This window comes from Pezoporus flaviventris, unplaced genomic scaffold (genome assembly GCF_033815535.1).
Source record: "Pezoporus flaviventris isolate CSIRO_AGI_PZ_B2104156 unplaced genomic scaffold, CSIRO_AGI_Pfla_v1 ptg000213l, whole genome shotgun sequence".
In the NCBI taxonomy this organism is placed as follows: Eukaryota; Metazoa; Chordata; class Aves; order Psittaciformes; family Psittacidae; genus Pezoporus; species Pezoporus flaviventris.
In genome coordinates, this window is record NW_026892761.1 from 10,620,466 (window position 1) to 10,645,288 (window position 24,823).

At 39.9% G+C, this 24,823-nt stretch overlaps 1 protein-coding gene and 1 long non-coding RNA gene across 6 annotated transcripts in view; one reads left to right on the forward strand and one right to left on the reverse strand.

Moving 5' to 3' along the window:
• The first annotated feature begins 891 nt into the window (after positions 1-891).
• ZNF831 (zinc finger protein 831) lies at positions 892-20,657 on the forward strand. Of its 5 annotated transcripts, none has more exons than XM_061442017.1 (8): positions 892-1,360; positions 5,442-5,681; positions 6,281-6,348; positions 9,900-14,172; positions 15,004-15,146; positions 16,862-17,028; positions 17,714-17,865; positions 18,893-20,657. In XM_061442017.1, the coding sequence occupies exons 4-8, from the start codon at positions 9,904-9,906 to the stop codon at positions 19,745-19,747; spliced, it is 5,586 nt and encodes a 1,861-aa protein (XP_061298001.1). In that variant the 5' UTR covers positions 892-1,360; positions 5,442-5,681; positions 6,281-6,348; positions 9,900-9,903; the 3' UTR covers positions 19,748-20,657. The 5 variants fall into 5 exon arrangements, with proteins under 5 accessions (XP_061298001.1, XP_061298006.1, XP_061298004.1 ...); XM_061442022.1 differs by having other exon boundaries at positions 9,900-14,166; XM_061442020.1 differs by having other exon boundaries at positions 6,281-6,344.
• LOC133262637 (uncharacterized) overlaps positions 10,516-24,823 on the reverse strand; it is a 111,867-nt gene continuing 97,559 nt past the window's right edge. The window contains exon 3 of the long non-coding RNA XR_009741371.1: positions 10,516-10,646. This is a non-coding gene — a long non-coding RNA (uncharacterized LOC133262637). The remainder of the gene's footprint in view (positions 10,647-24,823) is intronic.

A 24,823-nucleotide genomic window follows, 5' to 3' on the forward strand; every position in this document is an offset into this window, starting at 1 on the left:
TGACCTTATAAGTGTCTATAAATATATAAAGGGGGAGTGTCACGAGGATGGAGCCAGGCTCTACTCAGTGGCAAACAATGATAGGACAAGGGGTAATGGGTACAAACTGGAACACAAGAGGTTCCACTTAAACTTGAGAAGAAACTTCTTCTCAGTGAGGGTGACGGAACACTGGAACAGGCTGCCCAGGGAGGTTGTGGAGTCTCCTTCCCTGGAGACATTCAAAACCCGCCTGGACACATTCCTGTGTAACCTTATCTAGGTGTTCCTGCTCCGGCAGGGGGATTGGACTAGATGATCTTTCGAGGTCCCTTCCAATCTCTAGCATACTGTGATACTGTGATACTGTAATAGCAATTGTATTTTAGTTTGAATAGCATTTTCCTCTCACTCCCATGATAATGTAGAGAACCGTTCCTCTGTCTCACTCCTGTTGGTATCCATCATAGGCAGTAGTTACAACAAACACTGTTTTCTGCCTGATTTGGATGAGGAAGCCTGTCACACTGCTGGACTGCCAAACACAAATGGGCTGCCAGGATGTCCCATTTCTCCTTGGCTGTGTTTTGTGGAATATTCAAGGGAATTTTCATGGTCTAAGATTTCCTATCTGGTTGGTTGTGGAGTGGCTGCTCTGTCTGTTGTATCATAAGACTTGGTGCTTTCAAGATTTGGGTACCTATTTAGCATATAAAAGGCAGAAATAGAAGTGTCCTCTGAATACTTTTACTGTGGAAATCTGGCTGCGTTTTGGAATACAAGGTCTTTAGGTTAATTAAAAAAAAAAAGCAGCAAACCCCATAACCAGGTGGTCACTGGGTGAAACCAAAACCTGCCTAAATACTTTATTCACCTTTTTCTTTCTTTTTTTAATTTAGACGCTGAGAAAAAAAACTTGACTGGATTTTATCTGCTAAATGAAAAAAACGCCACACGTAAACCCCACCAAAGCAACCTCGGGGAAAGATGACAGAAAAGGCAGCAATAATTTTTCATTTGTGCCTGATGGGGTTGTGTTGTTTTTATGTTTTTAACTGTTTGCAAATCTTCAGTGTAATGGTTTCAAACCCAGTCGTGTCGTTTCTTTACGCCCACACACAGAGCTGCAGTAGTGCAGACACTGTAGCAGCAAACCATATTACCAGCATCGGCCATTAAAACTCTTCCTACACCAGGCGTGGGCTGGCTTCACCCCCTCCTCTCTCCGCACACACCCCACCACCCACCTGTCAATTTTCACATGCTTAAAAAAAAAGAGAAGAGAAAGACACTGAAAAAAGAAAACAGGATGCTGCTTTTCTTCCAACGCTATTCCAGAGACCTGAACCTCTCCAGCTGCCTCTGAATTGGCCACCAAAAGGTTAGCAAGTGTTTTGTTATCATTCTATACAGACAGAGAGATAATTAAATTCTCGATGGCGAGACAGAAATTTAAAAGTTATCATTTTCTTAACGTGATGGTTCTTTCACTTAGCAATGAGAAAGATTTGTTCCTGTAACACACAGCATTTTCCTGTCCCCACTTCTGTTTTTAAGAGGGCTTTAATCACTATTCCTTCATCATTTAGTCCAACCTCCTAAACTTTAAAAGACGGATTAGGGTTATTATTTTCTGTTAGAGCAACCTGTTGATTATAGACTGCTGGCTGGAGGCTGTTAACTCTTTCCTAACAAGGGACATGAACAGGAGTGAATTTGATCAAAGGACAAAAGCCTGGAAATCCTTGGAGGTTTTTAGATTTTGTAAGCACTAACAATCCTTTATTTTTTGTCCATTGTGAAGCCAACAACAGTGCTAAAAACCAACAGATGTGTTCAATCGGTTTCTTTTTAGAAAGAAGTAGTGTCAATTTTAAATAAAGACAGAAAATAAACTAGAAAGCATTTCTTATGGCTGGACCTGAGAAAAGTGCCAGCATGAGAAGTAGAATAGGAAATATTCTCTCATACAAATTGCATGAAGAGATCAAAGGGCCAACACAATGTTCACTTATACTCTAAAATGTATTTTAGCTAAAAATGTTCTTATTAAGACTTTTGAATGTTTTCATTTATGGATATTCAAGAAAAAGAGAACCAAAAAGATAGAAAACTATACTAATGATCAAAGCGGTGCTATTCTAGAGTGAAGGAAAGGTATTAGAGATCACACTCTACTTCACAGGTTTTAATACTGTGTTCTGGTACAGTGTTTAAAAAATAAATAAACCAGTTTTGCTCATACCACACAACTGTGGAAGTGCAATGTCAAAAATATTTTCCTCAGAATATGGTACAAGAAATTCTAAGTTCAATCAAGATGATTCCTAGTTGTTCTGTTCTAATATGAAGCAGGGCAAAACTTCAGGACCAATGACTTCTTGACAAGTAGCAAGATTTCTGAAAGTCACAGTTTGAGCAAGAAATGTTGTCATTGAAAGCCTGTGAGGGTTTCAGGAAATGAGACAGTCACACATTTTCAGCCTCATTCTGCAGGGGACTGAGGCTCTCAACTTTGCTACTATGGTTATAGCAGTGTGCACACTGCTGGTGAAACTTGCAGCCTTGTAAGATCGGATACATCCCTTAAGAGCAAGTGAAAAGGTGAAGTCACTACTTCTGAGACATTTCAGGTATGAAGTCAAACTGAGACAAGGGCAAAGGCAGAAACATTTTTGAAGTAAAGCAAGATTAACTGTCATTTCTGGGCTGATCCGGAAATGTATGAGCTCCATTTTGCTATTTTGAATTGAGGACTAGAAAGTGGGTAGGGTGCACTCCCAAACTTTTCTTTTTCATTAAACCAGTAGTGTATAAAGCACCTGTGGGTCACTATTACTTTATTATATTAATACTTAAGTAGAAGTTTTGTTCAGTCAGTCAAGGGAGTTCAGGAACACTGGCACCTTGTGCTAGCCGTCACTGGTAGGCTAGCAACTGGAAGCGATGATTCCAGCATCTGTATCTTCTGCTGACGGTAAGGTGTTGTGTGCTGTCCTTAGCATCATTGTCCTCATAAGAAAAATTATTAGTTTACAATCCTGTAAATTGCTTTCTTTTAATTTAAGGCTGTAAAGTACTTTAAATCGTGTAGTTGGTGGGATCTTTAAAATCTCTTTCCTTATTAGTATAGGATATTTATTGCTACTTTCACTCGATCACATCTTTGACTAACACCCTCTAAGTATCTTTGAAGGATGCAGGGCTTCAGACTCCTGAAGGAACCCTTTCCACAGGTTCTTGGACCCTAGAAATGCACACCAATGGTGTGTGGGTTTAAGATCTGAATTGAGAGTGAAGTACAGTGTAGCACCACATACTCCCTACTGTGTAGTACCTGGCAGTAGGCTTGTCTTCACAGATAGTTAAGCCAAATATTTTGCTGTATATTGAGCCAACTGAAGTTAATCAGGTTTCTCTAAGCAGGATAATGTTTTGAACTTAAATGAATATAAGTAGTCTTACATAGAGATTCCAGCCTAAGAAGTGATGCCCAAAAATAGATTGGTTAGTCAGAGAAAACAAAAATCACTTAATTTCAAATAGAACTAATGCAGTGTAATACTGGTCCTCTGTATTAAGTGTACAGTTCAAATACTTTTAGCCATTACAGCATCCATGTAAATGGGAATAATCATAGGATGCTGTGGAGTCCAGGGGATTCCAGTCACTTATTCAAGATTTAGAGATTTTAGATCAAGCTTCAAAAGACTTTGCTAAGCCCTGAAACTTGTGTGATAGTGGTAAACATCCATGCAGTCACTTGCTTTAGTTGTAACTTGCTTTATTCAATTATTGCTTCTTTAAGCCTCTCGGGATAAGAAGTTCTCAGTTTCAGCATTTAGAATTTGATCTGCTACTGAGTCTTCTAAGTAATGAATTTTAAAAGATTATATATGTTTTAGAGTTGTCACTAGCTCCAGCATTCTGCTGTAATTATTAGGGCTGTTTAAAGTGTTCCTTTTAATTAAGTTCACCTTAACTTAAAATAATAATAGTCTCAAAGTGGAATAAAATATAATGGACTTCAGATATGTGATAAAACTGAAGAGAAACTAGTTGTGACTGGTTATGTAAAATGCCCATATCATCTGTTTGTATGATTTGATTCCTGCCAGGATTCTATTCTAAGATGTGCATCTTTTTTTCTCTGTTAGTTTGTTGACTGTAGCATGCACTACTCCTCCAGAAGATCTCACTTATATGTGATAATCCATTCCTTTAGGAAAGTATCTCCCAGGAGAGCTGAAACTAGCTGCTGCAAGTAGTTTTATCCATATGGACAGAATGAGTCTGTGGATAAGCAGCATGAGTAATTGTAAAGTAGTTCACAGTGTCAAGTAGTTTTCTAGATTCACTGATTTTGAGCATTTGCACTGCTATTACCAATTACTGGGAGCACTTAAGGGTGTAATAGAAACTAGAAGGATTTTAAGCTACAATACTAGGCCCTGTGAAAGGGCTTTTTTTTGTGTGTGTGTGTGTCTCCTGAATAACTAAATGACAGGCAAGAAAGATAGGAAGAATAAGACAAAAATATTTCTCCACCTCCCAAATTAGAAGCCTACTGAAATAGGGTCCAGAAACAAACTAAGAGCAATCCAAACAGCAGGCAAAACTCTCCAAGATCAAAAAAGCTGCACAGAGTGAAGATCCACTGATACATCTGGCATTAGACTGTCATCTGAATTACTAAAAGAAAGAGCTTCCACTATGGTGGATAGTGGACGATCTTAACTTTACAGTTTCACCGCTATCCAATTCACAAAATACAGGCTGCAGCCACCTGAACTGGAGAGGTGCTCATCAGAGTAAGGTTAAAAGCTACATCTTCCATAATACAGTGTTCCTAAGGGATTTTTACAGGCCAGATATGCTGATTTTGTAACATAATAGGGAATGCATATTCCAGTTTGGGATTCAGTCTAATAGCAGGAGGAAGTGGTCATTTGTAGTCCCTATTTTAAATGGCATTTGCCTAAAGAACAGCTGGCTCTGCTGCCCGCTTTACCTGGGCGCTCGTTGGGAAGTAAACCCACAAATAAAATCTAAACCTCTTCTCACTTGTTTTGACTGTCCCCTATCCTGTTTTCCCTATAGCTTTTCAGAAATTTTAGGGAAGTTTGTTGAACATGACCTAAACACTTTTAACATTTCAAAGTATTTTCCCTCCTGGCTACTGTTTTTCTACCCTAATGCAGAGCACCATTCAAGGAAGCTGGTGGCTAATACCCATACTGGATAAATTTATAATTTCAAAAGTAGGAAGTGTCTTTCTCTACCATTTTCCTCTTTTCCAATACATTTTAAGAGAGATCTTTACGGTAAAGTTATCAGCAAATTATATGTAAGGGTATAAAGAAAAACAATCTACCATTGTGGCAGTGTGTGTCACTGAATGATATGATTGTGTACGGTGCATAAAATGCCTGTCTTTTGAAGACAGTTGATTCTGTTTATAGGTTCGTACATGAACAATGATAAAGGATACGAAGAGAGTGAAATGCTACTTCATTTTCTTCTGTTTCATCTCTTCCTGTTTTCTGAAGGTTGTTACAGTGACAGCAAAGTAAGAAAAAAAAAAAGAAAAACCCAACTTCCTACTTCTAATCTGTTTCAAGTCTTTGTCCTCGTTTCTCTCTGCTTGCATCAAGTACTGACAGACATGAGACTTCTTTTGCTGATGCCCGGCTCAATAAAAGGTACGTGAGCTGAAATTATTTAGAGACTCATGGGGGTTCCACTTCTGTATGCTCTCTGGTGGTATATTTAAGGTAGGGAGCACCAAAAGCTTTTAAAAAAGGCAGACTTCCAATATAGCATATTATGTATGTTTAGAATTTGAAAAGCTGCTTCTCTGTGGTTACAAAATAATGCTATCATGTCTAGAGATTATACCTGCCAACCAAGCCAGGGGATTGATTGCTGCATCTGCTTCAAGACTATGACACTCCTTTCAATGGCGTGTTCCAAAATGATATGTAAGTGCAGGAAATAAGTAATTATATGTTTATTTAATGATTTTAGTAACAGTGATGGGCAGTCGACCATGCATTTATGTGTGCCATGTAGAAGACAAAAATCTTTTAGTTGTATAAGCCAAGATTATTATAACAGTGCTGATAAAATGAAGCAAACTTTGTAAAATACATTTGTAATTTAGGAAAAAATATATACAAAAGAGGAACACGTTGGATTTTAAATGAGTTTTTGTACTACTCTCCCCTCTTATTAGATTACTTTATACTTATATACAGAATAAGCCTGCCATCTAAAACTACTCCACTTTTTGATTTTTCAGTGTTCCACAGACCTACCTGTCCAGTGTACCTGAAGATATAATTCAAGCTAGGAACAAAGTAATTGTATGTAAGTGGAATTTTTGAAGAAGTTTTGATAGCTTAAGAAACTAATTTAGAAAATTTTGGACTGGCCAAATCCTACTTTTAATTTTTAATTTTTCCTTATCTAATCAGGATCAAGTTTTTACATGAGTAGTTCAATGCCACAAGTTACAAATTGAGCTCAGAACATCAGGTACCTGCTCAGTAACAGAGCCTGACAATCATCAATGGAAGTTTTTCTGAGAATTAGCCTTGGGGTACAATTAGTTTGAGATAAGCTATTTTTGTGAATGTACAAAGAAATAGAGTGGCTTTTTTTTTGTATATAAAAGACATTTGTGAAAAGTATGATCATATTTGCCACAGTAGAATGCAAGCCACAGAAGCTTCACTTAGGAAGAAAGTATGTTTTGTTTGCTGTGAAAAGCAGCAAACTGCCACAGCTGGTAGAAATGTATTATTAAACTCTTGAAGTAATGAGTGTGTGTCACCATTTAGTTTAATTGTTTAGCATTAGTTAAAACCTCCCTTTAAATTTTCTGTAATCATTAGGTATTGTCTTTGTGGAACATTACAGAGCACTCAAATGATTCTCAGAATTGCCCTGTATTTTGGGTCCCAGAAATTTACCAGAATAAGCAAAATCACACAGAGAATCTGGTACCTTGGAACTACAGGATTCATCCACTGCCAGTCCTACCAAAACACAGGCTGGTCTTGAAGGGCCCCTCAACTACCCATGTGCATGAGGATATTCAGAGACAGAACATAGTGTGTGCTTATTGGGATGGAAATGTAAATTCCACATTTCCACACTTCTGTCCAGGGGAAGATGGGGAGCATCAATACAATGGCTTGTTTTGTCTCTGTGGTACTTGTTACATGTTCTACCTACATGGTATTCAGAATTCACTTTTCTTCTGAGAGTCTTGTCTCTGCAGTGTGCTTTTTCCCCTCAACCTTTCTTTATTTTCACATCTTTGGGAGAACTACTGCCTGGTTAGTTTATGAGTATCATTGGTTTGTGTCTAATCACTTACTGCTGGTTTTATTGTATGCTGTGTTTAAATTGCTATAAATAAAGGTGACCGTATAGCTTAAGAACCATCTTAAATGGACTTGAAACGTCTATAACCTCACTTTGTAAATTAGAGAAATCCACTTTTATCCCATAGTGTTAACCACACTGCAGAATATGGATGACAACTTAATTCCTTTAACAAGCCATTTTCTTTTAACATTTGTTCATCAATATAGTTAATAGCTACATTACAAAGCCACTTAAGTGATTGCTCCAGAAATCTCTGGAGTGGACAAGAAAAGTCCATGGAGACTTTGGAGCAGAGGAAAAATCTAACATGTTGCTGTGTGCAGATCAGTTCATTTTGCACACAGTGGCTCTGCAGCAGTTTTATTGATGCACGTAATGGATGCAGAGGCACTAATGGCCTTGCTTGTGACTAGAAGGCAAGTCAGAGGACACATCCCAGGGACTGTGTTTGCTGGTTTTTCCCTCCATTTTCTCAGTTCTTGCAATAAGCAAGTTTCAGAAAGAAACTGGAAGAAGCCTTGGCTGTGAAACATAAGTTGCCAGGCAGCATCAACTTCCAGAAGCGGTGCAGAGTGGGGAGCACAAAGCAATAGCTGCCAGTTTATTGGTACCTTAGTGTTGTGTTTGCTCAAGGAGGGAAATATTTACAATTGCATTGTGAGCCAAACATAGGGATGAAATAATAATTTGTATTAAAGGCAATATCCTAATATGGAAAACCTTTCCTTTGCAGAAAATAACCGAGAGGGTTGCTTTCTTTTTCGGTGTCAATGGTGTGTATGTTTCATATGAAAACTACCTGAATTCCTACTTGACTTAATGAGATGCTAATTACATTTAGTACTGAGCATATAACTTACTGACCTTAACCTGTACTGACCTAATTTGATCATTAATAGAAAATTATTTTCCCATTTTTTTCAGTTGTGACGTGAGTGAGATATTATATTTTCAGTTGTGAAGTAACAGAACTTCTCTTGGATCTCCATCCAACTTTATATCAACTTACCAGCTTTATTAACCTCTCTAATAATAACCAAGGAATACTCCAAAATGATTACACTGAGTTTGCCATTTCTCCTTTATGTGAATTATTTGCAAAATTCTCACTACCTGTGTGAAAGAGATACTGCTTTAACTAGGGGTAACATCGCGTGTGTGCATGTCATATGGAACCAGTCCCAATTTCAAACAATTTTGAGCAGTACTGCTTCTCTGTAATGATCACCTAATAAAATGATCTGAGGAAGGCACAGAAACACCACTACAGATTATGCAGTAAGACAACAAATTGCAGATTTCACATTTCACCACTGATTATGTTATTTCAAATGGGGGTTTTATGACTGTTTGCACAAGAACAGCCTATTACTGCTAACAGCCAGTGGATACAGAGCTGTGAGTACAGCTGAATAAGAACTTGAACAAACATTCACAGATCACTTTCTACTTCTCACCCAAACTGTAATTACAAGAGGTTATGCTGATGCCTCCATCAGCTCTTCCCGAGATAATTTTCTGCTAGCTTATTTGGACAGTTTCCTAGTTTGTTTCTAACAAAGAAAACAGCCAAGATACACGTTTGTTAAAATATGAAGTAGTCTGGACCAGCAGCACCCTGCTTATATCTGGACAGAGTTCAGAAGAACTTTTTCCAAAAACTGTGTCTGCAAAATGTTTTAATCTGGAATTGGAAGCGTCTAAACCCAAGCAGTATATCATAGTATTGCCTTTAATTACAGAAAATTAATTTGGGCTACACAAAAGAGAGCTTTAATTTATCCCATTATTTGCCTCTGATACCATCTTTTCTGTTATACATATTTATATGCATCTCCCTTGTACAAGACACAAGTTTCATTTTGTTCATATATTTTCTTTTTGCATCACCTGTGCAGCATGTAAAGCCTCACTTACTTTGGGTAAACACACATAATATGTTTCGTGTCCTGTGTTTGGAACAGGTCGCTCACAGAAGCTGTGCAGGTTTTATCCTCAGAGGGTTTCAAAACCAGATTGGGTAATAACCCTGTACAACCTCATCTGGCCTCAGCGCTAACTCTGCTTTGAGCAGGTGTCTGGACTTGATACCTTCTGAGGTTCCTTCTAACCTTAATTGTTCTGTGTTTCTATATTAACATATATTAATGTAAATTCTTAAATTAAAGAACATGGTATAAATATGTAATAGGAATATCGTTCCAGAAAATTAACACTGGAATATTTGGGGGGGCCTGAGGGCCTCCATTTGCAAATCTGATACTTGGATTTATTTCTAGTACTTTGGGTTCTTACTGTAGGTTTTAAGTGCAATATTCAATGTTCTTTACATACCAAACTTTAATTCCTAGCCAAGGAATGAAAGGTGAATCAAGTTAATTGAAAAAATATATAATTTTTTCTGTGTAACACCAGTGTGTAAGATCTGTGACATTCTTCATGGCTGACTTTTCTAGTCCAGCAATTGAAAGTGTTTATTTTGCTATCTGAAGATTCCTACTTGTTTTGTTTCCCCTCCCTCATAGATACATGACCACATGGCAGATAAACTTTGAGATGGAGGCACAGAAACAGCTGGGTTTGACAGCTGCACTTGCAGATCAACCAGTTTCAACCTCGTCTCTCCAGCCTGCACAGAACTCTTCAGGTCACAGCCAGAGCAGCATGATTCCTCAACGGGAACAAGCACTGCCCCAACCTGTGTATCTAAAAGCCCTCACCATACCACTCTACCAGCCTGTCCAGGCAGGATGTTTTCAGCCAAGCAGTCAGTTAGTGACTGGCAGGAGCTGTGTAAATCTAGACAGTAGCAACATACCTCTAATCCTGAATCCACTTCTTCCTTCAGAAGGCACAGATCAGCCTCAGTCAGTTTTTCAGAAACAGCTTGGGCAAACTCTAACGCTGAACATAGTGAGCACTTTACCAGTTTTGTCATCACCAAATCCTTGTGTAAATGCATCTATTGGAAGCCCAGGAAAGTCAAAAAAAGCTGGGAAATACATCTGCAAACACTGTGGCCGAGATTGTTTGAAGCCAAGTGTCCTTGAGAAACATATTCGCTCTCACACTGGAGAGAGGCCCTTTCCATGCACCACATGTGGTATTGCATTTAAAACTCAAAGCAATTTGTACAAACACAGAAGAACTCAAACACATGTCAACAATACCAGACTGCCCTCAGACTCTGATAACAGCGGCCCATTGGAGCAGAACGACAAATCCACAGAAAGCAGCACCTCACATCAAGGCAGCAAACTACTTAGTAACACCTGTGAAGACAAAGGGATACAGATGAAACAACTGAATACAGAGCCCAGTGCTGTAACAGGCACTAAGAGACTTCATAATGCCCTTCCACTGCTGGCAACAAGCGATACACCATTCATTTCAGAAAATAAAGGAACAATGAATCAGTCCTTTAGTTCCAAAGGTAATCTGAAAGGTTCTGAAAGAGAACCTCAGAGTTTGCCATCTCCAGGAGCTTTGCCAAACGGTCAGTGCCAGAGAAAGAAGATACAGGAGCAAAGAACTCCAACTGCCAATAAGCATATTCAGTTGCAAAGGCAGCAAGCAACCTCTTCAGAAAAACAATGGGATTACAAGCCATTTGACTGCAAGCTAAAGAAGTGTGAGAGCACTGACTCAGGGTATCTGTCACGCTCTGACAGCACAGAACAACAGATGGCATCACCCAGCCCATTGCACAGTCTCTATGAACACAGCACAGAACAGGAAAATGAAACTGCCTTCAGCAGCTCGAGCTGCACCTCCGGAAGCAGTGCAAAGCTGGATGCAGCTGAGAAAGCTATGGCCTTGATGCTAGAGAAAAAGAGGCTGGAAGAACACATTTCAAAGCTTATTTCTCATAACAAAAGTGTGGTGGATGATACTCAGTTAGACAACGTTAGGCCTAGAAAAACTGTCCTTTCTAAACAGGGAAGCATTGATCTGCCAATGCCGTATACATACAAAGACTCTTTCCATTTTGACATCAGAACCTGTGATGCAAATAGGAAGAAGAATCTTTCCCTTTGTTCAGCAAAATCTACCTTTGCACCCTTAGAAAAATGCAAGCCAATGTTTTTTCATTCAGTTCCCACCCAGTTCTCCACAACCATAGATACTGTTCCTGTTACACGAAGCAACTCTCTGCCATTTGTGGAGGGCACAAGAATGGGACATGACAAAGCAGGCTGCTCAAAACCACTTTCTCTTACTAAGCAGTCTGCAAACACAGGCCCTGTGAGTCTGCTGCCTAGCAACAGTCTCGCTGCAAATTCAGTGGATTTTCCTAATAGCCATCCCCGAGCTCTGGTCAGACAAACAGCAGTGGATGATTTGCCATTAAGTAATGTGGTCGATCATTCTCCTCCGTCAGAGGAGTTGCAAGGGAGTAAAAAGGTTGGGGCTGGAGAAGTAATCAGTGCTAAAAATAAGAAACACAATCAAAGGAAGTTAAAGATGTTCTCTCAAGAAAAATGGCAAATGTATGGTGATGAAACATTTAAGAAAATCTATCAAAAAATGAAAAGCAGTCAAAATGCCAAGAAAACGAAACAAAGGGGAAATAAGATTACAGGTATTACAGGCTTCACTCCTGATTCAAAGGAACCAATCAGCAGTACTGAAATTACTGAAGAAAGCAATGGCAGGAGCTCTGTATGCGACAGTCCTTCCTCCCTTTCAACAGCATGTTTAAGCAATGATAAGTCCGAAATCTCTGCTAATGGTAAGCATATTCTGCAGAATGCGTCCTCTGAGGAACCTGCAGACAGTGTAACCTACCTAATGGAGACATCACATTCAGTAAGTGCTGGTGCCCAGGCTGTAATGAACAAACCCTCCCAAGATCTCAGGGGTAGCGACACAAACAGACACACAGCAGGCAGCAGCACATTACTAGCTCCAAGCAGATCTGAGCTTCAAAACACACAGTGTCAGCTGGACACCAGCAGAAGGAATGATGACTGCTTGCCAGTACAGAGGAGCAAATGGGAAAAACCAAGCCCTGGGGAAGAATCCAGTCCATTTGAATCAGATTGTAAAACCACTTCAAGCAATTACGGAAACTATAGCAGGAATAAGGAGACTGACCAGCATGCCCTGATGCCCCAGTGGGTCCTCTGCAACAACAGAGAAGCCACAGGGAAATTGCGGAATTTACCAGAAAGAAAAAAGCTGAAATTTGAAGTGGAGAAGACACAAAACATTATTTCAATGTCCTGCCCTAGTCCCAGTAGTGAAAAGAATACAGAAAATGAAGGAGAGAGAGTCTCCTGCAGTAGCAATCAGTGCCTTTCCACAGCACCAGTGACATTCTCCAGTAAAGCAGAGGAGCAAAAATTAAGCACAGGAATTAATGAATCCACTGGAGATACTGAGAATGTGAAGTATATTAAAACAGTCAAACTCCCCGTGAAAGCTGTTAATTATAGTGATGCTAACCTTTCACATTCAGCAGGTATTTCAAAGAGTTCATCTGTGGGTTTTTTAGTGCCTGAATCAAGGGGAAGTGATTGCAACTCCTTTGCCTTGCACAGTGCAACAGATAAAGATGTCAAAACAGGTCTTGTGAAAGCAGGAGTAAAAGTACCGCTTTGCAATGACAATGCTGTTGATGTGTCTTCTAAAAATCATCATCTGCAATCTGGTCATTTAACTCCAGCTCCACAGCAAAATGCCTTTTCTCCAAAATATATCCTTAAACTACCACAAGAGAAGAGAGCCTCAGATTTGTCACTTTTGCTTAGATCAGAACAGAAGATTACACCTTGCACATGTGTGACAGACACCTTAACCTACCCCCCCTACTCTCCCAACAGCCCATCACTCAATTCTCATTCTAATGATGTCTTTTGGTCCCCTTTAAAATTTGAAGTGAGACAAAAAGCCAGCAGAGGAGAGCTGCGATGGAATGTACATGCAAACTGGAAAACTCCAGTGTTCTGTTCACCAGTCAATTCAGAAACAACAAATATCTTAACCGCAACAGATAACACCTTTTATAACCAAAACTTGAGGCTGCAGGGTGCTGTAAGAGATGCTTGGAAAAACAAACAAACCAAAAATAAATTAAATTACCAAAAGCAAACAGAAGAGAAGTGGGTGAGCATAACTACTTCCTCTACCCAAACCCCAAAGAAGAAAATATGCTTTACGTCTATGTATACAAGTGGTTTTTTCATATCAGCTGACATCAAAGAAGAGAGAAAGGTTTTACATCACCTTTGCTCAAGAAGTGACTCTTTGATAATACCATCAGCCTCTGGCAAGGGTGCAGAGCCAACAGTTATGGGGTGGGACAGGAGTGGAACTCCATGTGTTAAGGACATTTCACCAGCACTGCAGGTTACACAGCATGCTCACAGCTCAGCAGACAATCCCTCTTATTTTTGCCATTCTTTTGGCACTTTTTATTGCCACACTCTCACCACTCACTGTAAAGAATTCCCAGCACTACCCCACAATAATCTGACTTGCTACTCTGGAAGTTTAACAGTGTCAAGCGTGAAGAGCACCTTCCCATCACTAAATGCTGAACCTCGGTTAACTTGGTGTTGTTTAACAAGAAGCCTCCCTCTGCCTGTGGAGCAGAAGGGGAGTGCAGACTCTGCTTACTCCTCCATGCACGGCTGTGACAAGGAGTCTAGCAATGAATGCACACTATCACAATATGATATTTCTATTTTCAAAATGAAAAATATTAGCAAGACTCTGGCATATGGCTTAACAAACAGGAGTTTAAAAACATTGGTGTCATCCTTTTCTAAAGGACAACAGATGCAGGAGGTAATGGTAAGAATGCTATTTCATTTCTCAAGAGGGTGTAATTGGCTTAATCCCCATTAGAAAAATAAAATCATTATCAAAAGTGGACATTTACAGGCATTTGTTGATACAGGATTTACAATTTATGTATTTATAAGAAAAGTTACATAATCATTTGATGCAGGAAAAAATCCATACTTCTGTGTATTTAACTTTCACTCGAGAATTTCAGTAGGAATGCTGTCTTAGTGCAAACAGAGTATTTCTTTTCTTGATTTTCCCCCTTATGAGTATATTTTATGTTCTTCTGCAAGAGCCTATGTGTTTCACTGTTTTTTACTTTAAATGAATATCCGAATTAGAGTAGGACTTAAGTAGCCATTAATGTCAAGACTTTGTTATTCTTGGACATGTGTGGAGTCAAAGACAGGCTGTGGACTACATCTCTCACTCTTCAGATACACTGAAATGTCAACAAAACCAAATCACATTAATACCCCATGAAGTGTTTAAGGCTTGAAAGCTTTTCTATTTTAGGTAAGTGAAGGTAGACTAGTTTATCTGTACATATCCTAGAACAGCTCTGTAAGACGAAGCTGACTTTTTGTACAGGAAGAAGAATATGAAAGAACATACACTAATTCTATGTAGAACCACAAAAGCAGCATGCTGTTTTAATTTTATTTTATAAAAATAGACAGACAAAGTGATTAGAAAAAGCTAACACACAAATTCCAGAGTTGTGCTATTTAACTAGTATGTTACTCAGTGCTATTTAAAAAGAGCACAGATTTCCACTCTTCGTTGATGAATTCAGAAGTTTCATGTACTTCATTTCTTTTCCAGTATTCTCAACAGTTGAGCTCAGCAGCTCCTGGTGGTGCTTTCAAAAATACTTCAGAGCAGAAGAAGAAAACAGTAGTTTGCAAAAAGGAAAAACTCTCAACAAATAAACTCAAGAGGAGTCACAAACAGAAAAAGATTAAAGTCACCCCAAAATGGTGAGTTGTGGTTTTCTGCTTCCCTAGATTTAATTTTGCTAAAATGGGTGTAAAAAAGTCCACAGAAAATGAAAAATTCCCAAAATTCAACCTTGTCAAAATCGGGGGGAAGGAGGTAGAGGGGTGGGGTGCTGGAGAAATCTCTCAGAAGATTCTCCCACATTGCAGCAGTTCCACAGAGGTAAGCTATAAAAAATGTCAGTATGTTGTTTACTATCAGGAGCAGACTTCTCTAAACGAAACAGACATGTACCAAAGAAAGATGATGAGTGGTCAGTTGACTCTCACTGTGCTTTAGAAATTATTCTTATCTGTCAAAAGTGTCAGCATTTACTTTTGTGTGAAGGGAACCAAAATACTTCAGGTTTTAATCTGTTACAGCTAAAAGCAGCGTGTGAGACCCTTTTGTCCTCATGAGATCTGTATCCTGAACTTGTATTCACAAGAGAATGCAGAAGAATAAATATCAAGTTCTAACACAAGCTAACAAAACTATCTGTAGTTTAAAAGATCATTCGGTTTAAATAAAAAGCAGGAAGAATTTGAGTACAAAACTATCAGAGGCACATTGTATCAATCAGCACAGCAGCTCTGTATTTAATGGGGGTTCCTATCAGTGGAAGATTTAGCCTCTAATCTTTCAAGAGTGTGGAGTAGCAGCATGTCTGATGAATTGCTTCAATAAGAAACAGGTATTGTGTGCATACATCCCCCTTATTTTATTGCATGACCAAAATCAGATGGAGTGACTCCCTTGAGGACAAATCAATGTCAGTAACTTAATCACTGGCTCTAGTTTGGCAAACAGCACCGCAATTTTGAATGATCCTAAGACTAAAAATAGGAGACTCAGGGCTGTATTATCCAGTCTAGTGACATTCTTCTGGGGCTTTCTTCTGGTTTGGTTTTGGGGTGGGGTTTTTGTCCTGGGTTTTTTGGTTTGTTTTTTTATTTTTTTTTTCCTCTGCTGGTCTCAGGATTTATTTATCTGGCTTTACCAAATAGCTTCAGAGACTCAGTTAAGTACAGGGCTCTGAAAGATCAGGTCATGCCTATCAGTAGCTAACTGGCCAGACTCTTAATCATAAAAAGCAGAGTATTTTTCTAATACACCAAACACTAGAATAAACACCCCATTTTAGATTTACTTACTACTCTGTGTATAGTGAGTGATTCTACTGATACAGGAATGGCATCTTGCAACGTACTTTAGCCTCCATCATTAAGTTACTGAAAGATCTAGCTAGAGCAGAAAACAAAGCGGAGTGGGATTATTCAGTGAGCTTTCTGAGGAACTGAAATGTTGATGTTGTTCATTAGTGATGATGAATAGGTAGCATGTAATTGAAAGTTAAAAAAGCCAACAACTGTGCAGTCTCAGGTGATTCCTGTGCGATTCAAGTCTTTACAAAGTATATTGTTTCAAAATCCCACATACAGGAAAAAGGATCTGTTATTCCTGAATCCTTTTCTCTTATCAAACCTGGGATTTACTGAATCCTACTGAGAAAAAAAATAATAAAATAACTGTGGGTCTCTCGCCTAAAATCCTGGATTTTTTATTTTTTTTTTTTTAGTTGACATAAACAAGCATCTCCTCCACAGTAGTAATTTGTTGTTAGACTTAAATTTACTTGATGATGTGGCATTATTCTACTTTAGCTGCTCTTAAATCATGTGTATTGTTGACCCTTTCAATGCCATTGGCAATGCAGGTACAGAGGAAGGCACATACACAGATCTGCTCAACTGAAAATGAACCGACAAAGCAAGCAGCATTGTTTCCCAAACAGAACACTGGATGCTTTTAGGAAGGGCTATTCATCCCAGCCCTGTAAATTTAAGTATAAGAAGTACCATTCTCCTCAGTCAAAGGTACAAGGTCAGTATTTTGAACATTTTTTAATATACTGAATGTATTTTTGCGAGCATGAATGTTCACACACTCTCTGATGTGCATCACATGGAACTGCAAAAACACTTTTTGCCCTTCAGTATGTTCTGTGAGTAAAAACATGAACATCCAGCAAGTTTTGGGAACTGAATGCACAATGATTTTCATGCACTTTCTTACATATGTTTATTTGACAATTAGGAGGGCACTTTAAAAGGAAGTAACACAAAATAACCTTCCACTAGAAGTCTAAAAAGTTTTAAGATGCAACTTTACCATTTTCTGAAACAAGACTGTGTGCTTGCAGCATGAACTGAGTTTGGTGCTGACTTGCTTTCTGCATTTCAGTGACCACCCCCCATTTAATTAGCAGTATTAATGAAAATGATATTTATGCCACAACCATCTGGAAGCAGATACAATTCCCTGTGTTCATTCATAGCAGATATAAACAGATATTATTTTGCAGGACAGTAATGGCAAATGAAAAAAACAAAAAACCAACCAAACGTGTATAAAAGAAACGAGAAAACACATTAGACTTAGAATAAAAATTTACAGAAAATGCCAGAATACAGAATTTAGTTCAGTGATATGATGAAAAATTTAGCAAGTTCTAGCATGTGGGGGAATAAAAATCAAAGTCAAAGTTTCTTCAACCTCTTTTCAATAGGAGATTACCTACACCAGCAGAAAGAAACATCTTGTTCCACCTCAGACAAGCCACTTTGCAGAAAGAAAAAAGAAGGAAAGATTAACTCAGGAATATCTGCCCATACTGAAAATCTAAACCATGTTAGAGAAAAAGACAATATGGATAAAAAAGTAGGTATTGTGCCTTATTTCATATATTACTTTTTATTAAAAGAAAAAAAAGTATATTGATAACTAAAATCATGTCCAGCTGCTTTAAAGTTCAGGTTGAGCATGCCTCGTATCACAGATTCTTTAAAAAAAATCTTGGCATCAATTGAATAGGATATTTCTCGTGCTTGCTATCAGAGACTTGGTTAGCACTGATGTTGGAGGTGCCAGCAGAAGTAGCACAGAGTATCTTGAGGCAGAGACAGTGAGCTTGGAACTGGAGAAGTGGGGAGGGCAGTAATGGAAGAATGTGTGCCCAACTGAATATCTTTAGGCCAGTGTGGAAGCCAGTGCTGCTGTGGTTTCAATGCTAGCAACAGCTGCATTAGCTAGAGAGGGCCTGAGACACATCTGCTGTGTTGCAAGGATGCTGCAGTGTGCAGTGTCAGCACAGCTCCTGGAGCATTCTGTGCTTGCCCTCATTGCACTCCTCCCTGGGCATTCACTGGCCCCACTTGAAGACAACAGCTCGTAAGCCACACTGCTGTTACACACCATGAGCCCCGGTTCCTCATGTAGCATAAGTAGTATCATACTTAGGAACCTAATCCTTAAAATTTTTTTTACTAAGTAATCTTATTTCCTACATGTATCTTGCCACCTCAGATACTGTAACATTTCTGACAGATTCATCACAAATCTTTCCCTCTACGTTGCACAAACATCATTGCAATATGCATATTAAAATACCTTAATGAAAAGAACGTCTCCCTGGAGAGTACATAAGAATGAGGGGTGAAAGCCCTGACCCCCATCAGCCCTAAATTATGATGATCTGTGATGAGCCCTAAATTAGCATGATCTGTCACCTACCCATGAAAAAAGAAAAACTATATCCTTTACTACACCTCCCACACACACTGGGAGAGAAGAGGTTCCAGTGACAAAGTCAGCTTAGTTATTGTGCCACTTTCATAAAGGATGCAATCGCTTTGGTCTGAAAATCTAAAACCTATTTTCTCTCCCCTTCTCCCCTCCCACCCCCCAGTTTCTACAGGACATTTCTGGGCAAATCAGGGAACACACAAGAACGAACCTCTCTTTTCAGAACATTACAGCTCCTCTGGAAATGTCTGCGACAGCTCACTCCTTTTCATCCACAGTTACTACAGCCACGCAGCAGGTCAGCAGTGATGTGGAAATCTGCTGTGTAGTGACAAAACCACTTGCGCTTCAGCGACCAGTCCCAGGGGAGTCACAGCCAAACGTTCAGGGTGACTCAATGGCACCTTCTTTTTGGTCTTGCACTTCTGATTTTACAAATACAGGCACAGGTGACAGCAAAAACTCAGAAACTACTGGTCCTCTTTCCTTATATCTAGAAGCCAGCCAGGAAAAAATACTATGTGGAGAGTCAGAGAGTCAAAGATTTGGTACATTAGACCCAGTGATACAGGCCTCAGGAAGGAAGAAACCTCCAGTTGAAGAGAATACATGTTCATCTCCAAAAGAAAACTCAACTCCCAGCTCCAAGCCTGGATGTTCATGTTTCTTCAGATCAAAAGCAGAGTCCTTTCCTGAGGCAGTCTCAAGGGCTGAATTACCCAGTACAGAACACCCAGAGCAGGCAAACTTTTCTCAAAGAATCCTTGACCTTCCCAGGAGTGCAGAAAAGAACAGAACCCACCTGCAGCCAGACAGCGATGGAAGGCCACACGACACTGCTGTTACTGCCTTTCAAAAGCCCCCAGTTACTCTCAGGTCCCCTGCGTTCAAGACTTACGCTGCAACACCTTCCAAGACATACAAAAAGAGAGGTTTAGAGATGATGAGGAAGCAAACCAGAATTGAGTATGATGACACTAGCAGTGATGATGAGGATAGGCTTGTTATAGAAATATAGCAGACAGACTGCTAACAAGATGATGTTGCAGGATGTCAGCCCATTACAGAAGGAAATACCACAGATGTTTAATCTGTACTTCTGAAGCACCTTAAAATCTGAAAAGCCATTCCCCTGCATAAGCAGCATTCTCTTCTGAAGACCCTTTTCTTTCAAGGACTCAAACCTTTTAAAAAGGTTTATTTGAAGAAAAAAGGGAGCTGGCACCACACATTTAAATGGTAAACCTGTGTTTATGAGAGGTTTCCAACACTGTTACAGTCTTAGTGGTCTTACACAATCCCCACAGGTGCTCACTGCCAGAGGCTGTGTTTCTGAGAGGCTGCAGTGATTTACTTACTACTAACAGTACAATAGCAGTGGCTTTCTCAGTACACAAGCTAAGATCTACTGGAATGGACAGGTGTATCCACTTCTATGTACTCCTCTTTCCTTGTAGTTGCTGGCATCTGTACTGGGACGGACACAGGCATTAGTGTTCCCTACAGATCCGTGATACTGGAAGAGTCCAGAAAAACGCCGATCCTTTTCCGTGTTGCACAAATGTCAATGCTTCTTTGTGACAAATGACACAAGCATGCTTGGCTTTGTGTTTTGTGCCTTTTATGCCAAAATCTACTCAAGTACTCTTGATTTCTAGTTGGAGAACGTGGCTGTTAGCTATTGATAGTTCCTTGTGGTAACATTTCTAACAAGGATGTTCTCATTATATTCATCACGTTGTGCTCCAACTGATGTAACATGGAATGTTTCATTTCTATGTACTCTTAACTGTGATGATGTTACTTTATTGAGAGTGAAGAAGCTATATGGCATAGCTCATTTTCTTTTTTTAACAAAAAGTTTTGTGCTACCAACCCTAAAATTTACTGGTTTCTATGTGAATAAATAATAAGATATTTTAATTTGACCAAGTGTATTAACTTGCTTGATGAGACTGATAAACATGAAAACCTTTCTACTTGTACATTATAGCCAAATTCTATACTTAAACTTCTACTATTCTTACACAGTGAATCATACAAAGGGTTTAATGGATTAACCTAGGTGGGATGTTTGGAATTGCTTTTGCTTTAGTCACATACAGGTAAGCTGATATAGGTCATACTCACAAAGAAATCTAGTAGATGCTACAAGAGAAAAAAAAATGCCTTTGTGCACAAAGAACAGCTCACAGATATGAAACAAGTGCTGAGCCCCAAGCAGTTCCTGGTTTTTCATATCTTACAAACATGACAAGACTTGAAGTCATCCATACAGAGCTTCACTGTTAGCCTCAAACTCTGTTCATTAATTTATTATTGATACAAAAAAATCATGATCAAAACACTACAGCAATTCCTAATTCTAATGTGTGTATATATATATATATAAAGTTAGGAAAAAAATGACTCACACAGAATAGACAATGAACTATGAAAGGTATTTTTCCCTTTCTAAACATATTACAATATTACACCAATCACACTGAAGTATACTGGTGTCAAAACTGCAGGACAATTCCTAGGAATATCAGTTTAAGGAATTTTGCATTTTTATTCCTCTGCTTCTCATTTGCCAAGTGCTGGGGATTTATAACAATATTGCTACTACCAATATTTTGGGTTGTGATCAGCGGTTGTAGCTCAGCCATACACTGACCTGGGCTATTCTTGTGCTTCACTTCCTGGCAGACTTCTGTAAACCTCCATTTATCTTACATACCACAGTGTGGAGGCCATGGTGAAGCAAGAGCCCCCCGACCTGGGAAGGTTGGTGTTCAGAGCTCAGCCAGCATGGTCATGGAGCTGGAGCTTGAATGGCATCAGGAGGGGTGGCTTGCAGGGCTCTGGGCACTGCATAGCATATATTTTGTTGGCTGAGGTACAGCTGAAAGAATGATACAGCTGTAGATTGGGTTAATATTAGATTTTTATCTTTATAGTTAAATTATTTTGCACTAGTACTACAGTTCAAGCATATTAATGTTCAAAGATTTTTAGTAGCAATTATGCTAAATCTGTTAGTCTACATCAAACCTCAGCAGGTCTCTTGGTTTAAGTTAGGGAACTCCTGGTGTTTGCATATCCAGATCACACTGGCCATATGACAGACAGCATAGTTTGGCTTTCCAGCAGATGCTGTACTCTCAGAGGACCATGCAAGGCTATACAGGGAAATCATTTGATACCTTTTACACAGCCAAGGTGTCAGCCATGCAGCGATGTATTCAATTAATTCACAAGAACCTGAACATCAAAGCCACATGAGGGCACCAGGCACAGAGTAAAGACTGTTTCTTTATCCTTCAAAGTCAGCAGCTGTCCTGATGCACCACTGCTTTGCTATAAGCAGATCTGAAATTCTTTGCACACGAATTAACTTGTTCTTTGCACACGAATTAACTTGCTCTTTGCACACAAATTAACTTGTTCTTTGCACACGAATTAATTTGGCACACATTAACTTGTTCTGCCTTGTGCTGAAGGAAGCAAATTAATAAGGAATGCTGATCACCGATAAGATCTACATTCAACACCTACGTCTATTCAATCAGACTGTAAGCAAGTGGGTGTTTCAGATTTGCCCTCTTTAGATGTGAACAAACTATTTCTTACTATTTCAAACTTTTATATCAGATCTTACCAATTACTGACACTTCACTGGTCTGCCTGGCAACCCCAACTCCTCTGCAAGGGCTGCGAGGGGTGAGAACCAACCGGGGCAAGCCCGGAGATCACCAACAAATACAGAAATATACCTCAAATACATAATTTATGAGAAGAGATAGCAAGAGCTGGCTAGCTATCAGAAGAGAAAAGGGAATATGCACAAAAGAGTTCAGCAGGAGAACATGGGAAAGCTAGCACAATCATCTGTCTTCCACATCTGTTCTGGGAGAACATGAAATGATGGGCTTAATTTGCAGCATATAAACTAGATACTAAGAAATGCTTCTTATTTAAGGAAGCAACTAAGCATGTTACAAATAACCCAGGGAGATTATAGACCCTGCATCACTTGGGAACTTCAGTAACAGTTAAGGCAAATGTTTCTTACTACAGGTGTATGCGGTTGACCCTGGCTGGGAGCCAGGTGCCCATCAAAGCTGCTCCAGCACTGCCTGCCTCAGCAGGACATGGGAGAGAAAATGTAACGGAAGGCTTGTGAGTAGAGATAAGGGCAGGGAGATCACTCACTGATTGCCGTCAGGGGTAGAACGGATGTAACTTGGGAAATCAGTTTAATTTACTACCAGTCAAATCAGAGTAGGATAATGAGACATAAAACTAAACCTAAACACCTCCTCCACACCTCTCCCTTCTTTCTTGGCTCAACTTCAATCCTGTATTCTCTACCTTGTCCCTCACAGCAGTGCAGGAGGATGGGGAATACAAGCTGTGGTCAGATCATCACACATTGTCTCTGCCACTCTATCCTCCTCAGGGGAGGACTCCCTATGCTTGTCCCCTGCTCCAGCACAGGTCCCTGCAGTGTCACAGCCCCTGCCAGCAAACCAGCTCCATGTGGGCTCGCTCCTCTTTCCATGGGGACACAGGTCCTGCCGGGACCCTGCTCCAGTGCAAGCTTCCCACAGGGTCACTGACTCCTTCGGGCATCCCCCTGCTCACCGTGGGGTCCTCCCCAAGCTACAGGTGGGTATCTGCTTCACCATGGACCTCCATGGGCTGCAGAGGTACAGCCTGCCTCATCACTGTCTGCACTACAGGTTGCAGTGCAATCTCTGCCCTGACACATGGAGCCCCTCCTCCCCTCCTTCTGCACTGTCCTTGGGTCTGCAGGGCAGTTTCTCTCACACAGTCTCACTCCTCTCTCCCGGCTGCAGTTGTGCAGGTTTTTTCCCCTCTTCTTAAATACATTATCCCAGAGGCACTATCACCATTGCTGATGGGCTCAGCCTTGGCCAGCAGTGGGTCTGTCTTGGAGCTGGCTGGTGTTAGCTCCATCGGGCATGGGGGAAGCTTCTAGCAGCTTCTCACAGAAGCCACCGCTACAGCCCCTCTGCTATCAGAACCTTGCCACATAAACCCAATACAGTATAACATTATTTGGGGCTGGAAGAGATCTTCTTTCCAGGCCACTTTTTATTCATAAATTCTTGTTTGTCAATAGCTTCCCTAAAATACAATGCCTAAAATATTCAGTATTCCCGTGGCTGTCCATGCACCACGGATACACACTGAGAGTGGTAACTAAACACACTCGTTTTGTATTACTCACAATGTACGTCTGGTTTTGTATGTTGCCTGTGTTTTATTGACACAACCAAATGTATTCCTGTTCATGAGTGCTTAAGTTAGAATCATTTTCATGTAGTTAAGTAGCTCTGTTAAACCATTAAATCCACCTTAAGGATTTGAGTAGAGTTATTGCTGCAGACTAAGACTCCTGGCCTGTATTTTCCATTTACCATCAGCATTCCACAAAAGTCCCATGGGTGAAGAGGTTAATATTATTTTGTTTTAGGCTTTAAAATCCCATGAGATTTTAGCAGCACATTTAAAGTGTCCCAGTGGAACCAGACAAATGTCACATAGAAGCACATACTGAAAAGCTGTGTCTTCCAGGGAACTGTAATGTCACCACAGTTTGTTATAAACCATTCTCTTACATTTGAGCACTACTTAAAAATAAAAAAGCAGGTTTCTTTCTCCCAGTCAAAGTCAGTGCACCTATTGACTACTTGTGACAACTGCTTAAATATGCTATGTATTTATGCAATGCTTGAGTTTAGAAGAGCTACAGGAACCAGTCGAAAAAGGAATGAACTTACTTGAACGTACCTGTGGGTGCTTTGCAAAGTGGTCAAGAAGGATGGAGGTAACAGCCCCAAGGTGTGCCAGGGGAGGTTTAGATTGGGTATTAGGAACAATTTCTTCCCCAGAGGGTGCTCAGGCATTGGAACAGGCTGCCCAGGGCAGTGGTGGAATCACTGTCCCAGGAAGTGTTCACAGATGGGCCCTGTGTGGTTGAGGCCCTCAGTGCCATGGGTTAGTGGTGGCCTTGGCAGTGCTGGGGAATGGTTGGACTGGGTGATCTTGAAGGTCTTTTCAAACCTAGTTCATTCTGTGATTC